Source organism: Apaloderma vittatum, unplaced genomic scaffold (genome assembly GCF_000703405.1).
Source record: "Apaloderma vittatum isolate BGI_N311 unplaced genomic scaffold, ASM70340v1 scaffold22867, whole genome shotgun sequence".
NCBI lineage: Eukaryota > Metazoa > Chordata > Aves > Trogoniformes > Trogonidae > Apaloderma > Apaloderma vittatum.
The window spans coordinates 1,999-11,576 of NW_009728159.1; the positions used below are offsets into that span (position 1 = coordinate 1,999).

Here is a 9,578-nt window from a genome sequence, read left to right on the forward strand (position 1 = left end):
TCGAGCGTGAGCCGGGAGCGGTTGTTCTTGCGTACTCGCTGCAGGGCGTTGCGGCCCTTCTCGCAGCAGGACGACGAGGTGGGGAGGACTTTGAGGATCTGAACTATCTTATTTAAGAGGGGGAACCTCTGTTTGTATTTACAAATGTGACCGAGCAAGTCTTTAAAACCATTTTTGGTATAATAATCCACCTTGAGTTCTCGCCACTCCGTCAGCAGGCTGCCTCGGGTGTCCATCCCCTCTCTGCAAACCTCTCTGGAGAACGACGGGACTGTCTCCAGGTGCTCGAATATTTGTACCATATCCTCCTTCCCGTAGCTCATGAGCTCATCAGTGCTTCTGGGCCAAGCGGCGAGGTCAAACACCTGACAGGCCTTCACGAATGTCCGGCTACGGGAATCGAACCTCTGGGCTAGGATCACCTGGGTCTTCTGGCAGATCTTTTCTCTGATCGACTGGAATTTGGCTTCAGCCACCCGTAAGTTTTTCACGGCGATGCCATTAAAGCTTTCACGGAAGTTCTCCTCAAACTCCTGCAAGTACTCCCCAGGCGAGTCTGCCAGCCGGCTGATCTCCTGGATGGCCTCCTCTATTTTGTCGTCCACCTGCGACACGAGGAGGTACTCCCCTTGGAAGACATAGGCGAGGCGTGAGAGCACAGCAATCACATCCAGCAGGAAGTAGATGAGTTTGATCGACTGGTAGTCCATGAGGAACTGCAGGAGGGCCAAGGCGATGGCAGAAGCATCCGCCCTCTGCGTCTGGCCGCTGACATCTTTGAGATGGGCCACGACCTCAAGGTAATCCTTGATGAGAGCATTGAGCACATTCTGCTCCCCGATGATCCACTTCACCGCTCGGATGTCCCCCAAGAACTCGGTCTCCTCGCACAGAGTGGCCGCGGTCACCCTCAGCTCACACATGAGTCGGGGAGAGTAACGATAGAAGCTGAGCAGCTGCTTCAAATTGTTTTCGAGCTCCTCCAGGCAGGGCAGCTCCTTCCCGCTGATGGCATCCAGAATTTCTAAGTGGGGCCTGTGCACCATGAAGGGCAGGCACAGAAGCCAGGGCAAGGTCTTCCTGATTGTCATGAACAGGTTGGCTCTCAGGCTGGCGGTGATGTTGGCACCATCGACACCCAAGCCAATAGTTGGCTTCTCATCCTGCAACCGTATTCCCAGGCTGGAGAAAGCCCTGTCTAATGCTTGGAGGTAACTGTCTGTGGTAGAAAAGCCCAGCTCCTGCAGAGACAGGAATTCGGTCGCCGGCGGCCCGTCGCTGCTTGTGTACTGCACGTAGACCGCCACTGTGTCCGCAAGCACGTCATCGCTCTGCCCGTCCAGAATGATGCTGAGAATGCGTTCTACCAGGTCCTCCCGAAGAGCCCGGGCGATGTGGTGGATCAGGATCTGGCAGTCTCCCTCGTTCATGTACTGATCCACTACCTTGAGTTCGCACTTTCTCAGTAGTTCCGCCAGCGGCCGAAAGTCGTAGTAGGGCCTTCCCTCCAGGGCCAGGTGGTAGGCTGTGTTGAAGAGCAGGGTCATGTTTCGGCACATCTCTTCCGTCTTCTCCGGATGCATCCTGAGCTTGTAGAGCTGCAGGCACTTCTTGTGGAGGTTGCTCTGGCTGTGAAGCTTTATTGTGTGTATCTTGAACTGCTTGGAGCCAATGATGAAGGCCGAAGTCCGAGAGGATTGCACCGTGTACTGCCTACAGACGTGGCACCACATTTCATTCAATGTCGGGGAGTACCGCAGAAACCAGAACTTCTTAAGCCACTCTTGCTTGAACCGCCGTATCCTCCGGCCCGTCGCAGAAGACATCTTGGAAGGCTCGTCTGTAGCAGCAATCATGTCATTGGAAACCGATTCATCGGCAGAATCCACTTCTTGGTCATCGTCCTCCATGATGGTGGGAACAGAGATGATGCTTTCTGAAGCTGTAAGAAAAAGAAAAAAAAGAAAAGAAAAGAAAAAAAATATGGTATTTGCAAAGTTGCTGAGCGAGAGAAGCATCGTACTGGTGACAGCAGAGCATTGCCCGACGAGCTGGCCACAACCTGCCCTCTCCTGCCCACAACGCACTAGGGGTAGAATTTGAATCACGGCTTTGAAGGGAAAATAAACCAAAGTTTCTGTGCATGAGCTTTGTCTCCAACAAGCCACAGCAGACAGAAAGAAAGGACATGACATCCTGGCCACTTGCTCAATACACCGTGTGGCCCAAATATTCCCTTTGGTGAAGGCTCCCTGCTGCTCGACAGCACGTTCCTGGAGGAGACGAAACGCATCTTCAGAAAGGGCCACGTGATTGTGTTAAGGCAGGGGAGGAAACAAAGATGGTTTTCCCACACAGGACACAGCGGGACATCGCTTCATACACAAAGATCGCATGTTTCAGTGTCACCGCAGAGTCATTCAGACTTTCTGGGTAGCACGTGAGGCACTGCGGAGGGGCTTCCGCTGAAAGAGAATAATGCATCAAAAATACGGCAAACAAACTGTCTGCAATGGAATGTCTTTTTTATTGGCAGCGCATCATCGATTACAACGGCAACAAATAGAGCAAGTCATACAGAGTCTTTCCCAGACAGCGTTTTCCACTGTGCCCGCAGCTGTGTCAGCTCCTGGACCCCCAACCCGGTCACAAAACCTGACAACGAACCTTCCACGGTACTGGGCGTTCCCCTGAATACTCAGAGCAAAATGCTTTAGCTGGGTACACAGCACTCGGGCATCTCCCTACTCTCCTGAGGCAGGGTTTGGAGAACGCTGTTACTTGGCAGGGCTTACCTGTGGGGTCCGAGAACTCTTGGAGCTCGGGTACCTGGGGCGGTAACACGGACGGCTCAGGTAGCTTCCCAGATCTCAGCATGTCTAGCTCAGCCTGCAGCTCCCGGATCTTCTTCTTCAGCCGGATGCAGTTGGGGCAGAAGGAGGTGGTGGGGATTTCGTGGGAGTTGCCTTGTGCAGAGGCCAGGGACAGCTCGGTCGGGCTGTCCGCTGTGAGGGACAGGGGCTCTTCTTCCTCGTCTTCGAGGATGCCCACCTCTTTGGCTGAGCTGAAAGAGGAACCATGGGGGATCTTCCATTCCCCCTCGCTCCGGTTTCTGCCGAGGTTCAGGGAGCCGTGCTGCATGGCGCTGCCACACCTCTCGAAGATGTCTTCAGCCTGGTACCGAGATGCTTTTCTGATGGCAAGCGGCGTGCTCGTGGCTAACTGGTTCTCTCCAAACTTGGCGGACTCCAAGGAAGCCTCCAGGACGTCTTTGAAGATGAGGTCGATCTTTTTTTTCTTTGTTTGGGGGTGGGACTCCCCCTCGTCACAGCTGCGCTTGTATCCCTGCTTTAGGGTGGTGAGCTGGAGCAGCCCCTTCGCGTCCTCATGATCCTCTGTGTTCTTTTCTGGCTTTTCCCTCTGCAGCTTTTTGTCTCCTGGAAAGGAAAACACGGGGTGGGGATTATCACTGGGAAGCGAGCAACACCCCTCAATCTAAAACTCAAAACGAAAAAAAGAACAAAAAAGGCAGGCCGAGTGCCTGCAGGTCTGCCCGTTGCGCTCCAAACCAGGGACCTGACACGACTCAGAGGAGACCGAGGCTCGAGAGAGGAGGAGCCCCGCTAACGGGCATGTCTGCTAAAACAGAGACAGTCCTGGGCAGCCACACACCTTAACAGAGAAGAGAAACTACACGCATCTTCTTTAACCTACGGGTATAACCAACCTGCGCTAGGAGGAGACTACGAGGCGGACGACTGGTCGCGGTGGAACCTAACGCTCAGAGCCCAAGCGCCGTTTCGGCTGGCTGGAAGACCTGTGCCTCTTTTTGACTTGGTAAAAGGTATCGAGCGTACAGCAGTGCAGCGAGAGATTCGGACCGTTTCGTTGACACCCCCAGCGTCTGTGCGCGCCACCGCATGAGGTTTGCAAGCCCCTCTGCTCTCGTTCAGTTTGGAGGCTGCTCCAGAAACGCAAAGGGAAAGGAGTAAAAATAACTTGCGCTCTTAAACCCCGAGGTACTCGTCGTCAAACTGAGCTACAGCAGGTGGACGCCCTCCAAGGAATGGAACATCTATAGCCTGTCCCGGTGGAGTCTAAGAGCGTGGCCACGCAATGATTTAAAAAAAAGCCCAAACAATAATAAAAGCAACCTCACACAAATTATTAATTGCTTAAAATAAAGGGAATAGCCAGTTTTCCTTACCTGGAAATTCAAAAGACGATAGGTTTGGCTCAATTTCCATCATTCTTCTATCTTGTAAATAACTTCAAGCATTGATGGCTTCCCAAACAAGACGCTGCTTTATGCTGATTTTTTTGGTTTTGTTTGCTTTTAAAGTGTGTTCATGCTTTCATAAGAGTTACTGAGCAAAAGCTACCGTTCCCTCTCTAAGGAGAGCAATGCTAAGAATGCAGAAAAGACGCAAGGCTCGAAACAGTTAGAGTAAGGCACCGTAAAGAGGGCTGGCCCGAATGGCAGGCATTTTGCAGCGAGTTTGGGTGCTGGCTGGCAAACCCGGCCACTTCAGGAGTGAATCTGTGACAACAGATCTCATTTTCAACACACTGATGGGATTTTCTATGGGCAGCACGTTGAGCCTCTGCCCTAGAATCTCCCCTGTTAAGGACTATACAGACTACTGGCAGAGGTAGGGATTTAGAGAGTAGATTCTTCTTCTTTCTTGGTGATTTTTTCCCCCAACCAACCGAGTGGTTCGGCCCTATGAGAAAGCTAGAAATCACCAGCCGATCCCTCATGTTATTGATTTTGACTCCATTGATGAGGCGGGTGGGAAACTACTGGCAGAAGCAAAACCCAGGGACCACGTTATTTTTCTGAGCATTTATAAAGTGTGCCGCTTCTCTCGACGGGCTCGTCTGCGGGGGATTCGGAATCTTTTAAACAGAAAAGAGACTCAACAGAGCTTGCTGCTGCTCCCTGGCCACCTCCCAGTGCTCTCCCAGGCGAGGCTGTGGCATCTCTCCCAAGCGATGCTCCGCGCCAACAATGCCTCTGCGCTTCGTTTGCAAACACAGGCTGAGCCTGGCTTGGCACAGGCTGAGCCCATCGAGACCTCAGGGGGTTCCTGGGGTGGTCCGGCCTGAGGCACATGCCAGGCTACGGTGGGTCCCGAGGAGCCCAGAGGCAGGTGTTCACGCCACTCGGAGCACCGAGCAGGCTGGCAGTTACCATCTCAGCTCACACATCGTAAGGAACCGCGACTGAAGGCGTGTGTGTACAGCAGAGCCATCGCTCGCGGTCTCAGCGCCCCTCCTGAGCAGCTGCTCCAAGAGGCACGGTCCTTCTCTTGCCGTACTTTTCAGAAAATACTAAACCATGCGGACAGTTAAGGGGTGTACAGCACGTAGCGAGGTCACTGCAGCCTGCACCTCATCGCTCAAGGGTGCTCATTAACATAGAAAAGCACGTTTGTAGCCACGTTAATTCTGAAGTGGGAATTGCCCAAGTAGCGGCCATCAAGAGGGAACACTGCAAGCGCATCGTAACTCCAAGGCGATGGAGGATAACGGGCTTTTTCCGGACATCTTGTCCACCCCGTGATTAAAGAGGAGACACCTTTTACCAAGTCAAGGCAGCAACAGCAGCTGTGTAATAATATACATGGGAACCTTAATTAGAAAGTTATATTTAGTGTGGCTGCCCCTCGGAAGCCCTGCCGTCCTGTGGCTATGCCTGGAAAAAAATGCCCTTAATTAACTTCAGGTCTAAACACTACGCAGATGAACAGATGCATTAACAAAATTTTTGCCTTCCTCTAAAGCTTCCTGTATTGCTGGCATTACCCTAACCCACAGGACTGCTGGGTTTGTTCCAGCATGGCTACTCTTAAGATAACCGTTTTTATCCAGGGGAGAATCAGTCTGACAAGTACACAGCCTCCTGTAGGCGGGACACGCACTCTAAGGTCGCAAGACTAAGGAGTCTCTAGCTGATGTTGCGCTGATCCCAAATTATCTTTCTGAAGAAAGAGGAGATAAATTAAGCGAGGAAAATGGACACACAAACACACCAAGGAAATCTCTTTCATTACGCACACGGAGCCAGCTGGAGCTCCCTCAAACAGGCTGCTCACAGGCGCCAGAGAAAGCAGCAGGTTCAGAAGAAAAACCTAATGTCCATCTGTGGGACCACCCGCTCCGCCATCGTCAGGCTCCGCCATCCCTGGGCTTTGCGGGACACACGCAACACGACACGACACACGACACGACACAGCACAAATGTTTCTTTCGGGATCTCCGTGGCAGTGGTTCTGTCGCTCTTGTACAGCCACCCGGCCACGCCACGCGGGGCTCTCACCCGGGGCTGCTCTGCTTCCCGAAACGCAGCTCTCCTCGCACGTCACCTACTTCACCCACCGTGCTCAGCCTGGCGAGCCTGGCAGCCCGAGGGGACAGGGGAGAGGGCAGGAAGGGAGGACTCACCACTTGTGAGATTTCGGTGGATGGTCTCCTGGGACATACTGTGCAACCGCTTCATGTAATCCTCGCTGTACCAGACCCGCAGCTTCTCCCCAGGGCGGATGTCGCGGCATGCTCGGAAGTAAATCCTCTCGCTGTGCTGGAAGGCCATCAGGTTCTGCTCCCTCTCCTCCCGGGAGATGATCACGTACCTGAGGGAGAGGCGACAAGGCAGGTGTGAAGCACAAATTTTTCTCCTGTGCTCCTTACCCCCAACTCTTGCACCAGAACGACAACCACAACGAAGCCAGAACGGCCTTCAGAGAGAGGCATCAACACAGCTAGACTGGAAAGCATGGAGCCAGAAGTGACGGTGGGCAGATTGCCCGGACAACGAGCACGGATACCCAGGGAACGCTAAGCCAGCGAGCCCATTTCTGCCGGGGAAGGGGTGACAACAATGTACACCCAACCTGAAGGGTGACACAGACTCTCACGGGCAGAAAGGTATTTGCCTAGTGATGAGAACAAGGACTTCTGGACTCCCCACCATCACTTCACATCCCAGGGCCTCCTCCCTTGTTCTCAGGAACATCCAGAATACGGCAGAGTCCCTCCACCCGTCTCCTTCTCCAAAACACCACCTTCCTCGAGCAGAACAGAGATGATCAGGACGGAAGCATGCGCATGGGGGTACTGGTTGTTGAAAAGGAAACCAAGTACATGCCAGCAGGGGAAGGTTTTGCACTCGAGCATTCGGTGAGGTGTGACACAGTATTATGAACAGCCCTGCAAGTCTCAGGGAAGCCCAGCACCACGTCGTGGGGATCACCTGGCAGTGCTCACAGATAAACCACTTTCTGGGCACAGGATTTATTTTCCAGCTAAATTTCAGCTCAGCAGAGATATACTAATTCCCACTTCAGGCAACTGCCCCTCTGTGAAATTTGCTAAGACACAGATCTACAGCTCGGATCACATTATTTCCTCGCGTGCTCCTCTTGTTCTCACTAGAGGACATGAAAAAGGCTTGGTAGTACTGGGTACAGCCAACGTGAGCTGGTAACACCCGCTCAGCACCAGGAGAAGGCATTGTCACGATACGTACAGACCCAAAAGCAGATCTCAATAGCTCACAGCTAAAAGCTTTTTCTTCTCTTACGCCATTTACCTCTATTATCCAGCACTCCCTGCTGCAGTAGGATTAACGAAGAGGAGCGGCAAATGGCCCCTCTGGCATCTTCTGCTACTAGTCCTTGCCCAAATGTTCCCTCGCAGTTACTTCCTCAGCTCAAGGAATCCATCAGGGTTTCCTTAACCCTCTCCCTTTCTCCAGCCACGCGCAGGCACAGATGAAGCCACAAGGCCACCTCCACGTGATCACACCAGCCCACAGGCATAAGGCCACAACTTGCTGAGACTTCCCACAAAACACAGCAAACGAGTCTGCAGAGCCTCGGGCTGGCCGAGGCTCCAGCAGTCCTGGTTTTCATGTTAAGCAACTGTGCGTGTGCCTGCCACCAGCTGTGTTTTTCCTGAAGTGTGCTACCCAGGACGCTCTGCAATCTGCAGTAATTATTCAACCAGCAGGCTCTGGCACTGCCACAACGAGCCCAACTTGGGCATTTGTTAACCCTTATTTCTCTTTCGATCACAAAACGAGGGAACTTTTGAAGCCCCAGTTTGAATATCTGAGAAGAAAGAGAGGCCTGGAGGGAGGGGTCGGCTGGGAAGGGGGTGACAGAGCCAGCGCTGCCAGGCTGTCCCTTCTGGGTCAGCCATGGCTCCGCACAAGGCGCGTCAGGCGTTCGGTAACTATTTCCATTAAGCATGAGCACACTTCTCCTGTTGGCCCATAAACCCCTCCGAGGTTCTTGCCCGAGAGCATCCTTCAGCCCTGCGTTCCACGGCCCAGAGCAGCGCAGGGCTGGGAGCCGAGCGTGGGCTGGAGCGGCGGCAGCAATGCCCATCTCCCCCCGCGGTGCGGAAACAGCCATGAACAGGCAGCAGCGGAATAACCCCGCCACAAACGCGTTCCTTCACACGCCGCTGGCAGCTCGTGACTGGTTTAAGCTCTGAGAGGAAGTTTTACATCTGTGCTACCTCCCTGAGGTAACATAAATGGGGATGAGATCATCCACGCAAAAGAACCGCTTTTAAACCAGCGCTGCCCAGCACCCGCGAGAGCAACCCCGGGGGCACAAATGACACAGGTTAGGAAGGACTGCATAAAACCCAAATTCCACCTCTCGGTCTAAGACACACCACGGGCTTGAGGCAGGCAATTTCCTGAGGATACGGGAAGTCGCTCCACAGAAGGCATCCTGCTCGGGGCGAGGCCGGGGCACAAACTGCCCGCTGAGGAGAGACTGCTCCGATCTGCCCTCACCGACACATCTTCCTGCGGCTGAAGCGGGAGGAACCCTGTGTGTCCGGAGGAACCCTGTGCCTCCTGCGGAGGCTGGGAAGTAGCCAGACCCCCTCCCAGCACTGAAGGCTCAGGCTGGACGGAGGCAAGCAGGCTTGACTGCCAGGAGGAAAGACTTCTGCCTGGGTCGAGGTGCCCAGGACAGGCGTGGCTGGGCCAGCACGAGTCCTGCACCCTGGCGGGCACGACCTGAGGGACCTCAGTCCCAGAGGACAGGCAGGGTTGGGACCACTCTTGGGGCTCCTCTCCTGCAGACAGGCATTGCCACCAGGTCATTTCATGTCCTGCTCAGTCCCTGGGACGAGCCAGGCTCCAGATGACCACAGATTCTGCCCAGGCTACTGAGGACCAGCCATTGCACCAGTGGAGACCATTTATGACCCATCTGCAGTGATTTGAGCTTGGAGCAATCCCATGGCTGTAGGACGCACAGTTCCTCGCTCTGTAGGACCACTTTTCCCCTAGCCTTTCCAGCTAGCAGCAGCAAACCATCCTCATCTCCCTTTTTTCCTAAGCCACAACCCACTAAGGACTCAAATTGCCAAGTTTTGGAATGGCCCGGTGAGCGTGCCCCAAAAAACGTCACAGCGCTATTTTGTGGCAGCTGGGACCTGTCCTCCCCAGGAGAGGAACGGAGCCAGCAAGAAAGACAGCGAGGAAGGAAAGCGTCATGGCAAGAGGCAGGCTCAGGCTCCAGCTCCTCCACCCCTCCAGGCTTTGACGCGTT

The 9,578-nt window shown here is 53.9% G+C and overlaps 1 protein-coding gene across 1 annotated transcript in view; it reads right to left on the reverse strand.

Moving 5' to 3' along the window:
* Positions 1-6: 6 nt before the first annotated feature.
* The window catches only part of PRDM11 (PR domain containing 11), a gene marked incomplete at its 3' end in the record, with an annotated part of 23,342 nt that continues 13,770 nt past the window's right edge, over positions 7-9,578 (reverse strand). The window contains exons 5-7 of the mRNA XM_009873998.1: positions 6,448-6,635; positions 2,796-3,437; positions 7-1,942 (exon numbers count right to left, since the gene is read on the reverse strand). Of these exons, the coding sequence (XP_009872300.1) occupies positions 7-1,942; positions 2,796-3,437; positions 6,448-6,635 (2,766 nt within the window). The remainder of the gene's footprint in view (positions 1,943-2,795; positions 3,438-6,447; positions 6,636-9,578) is intronic.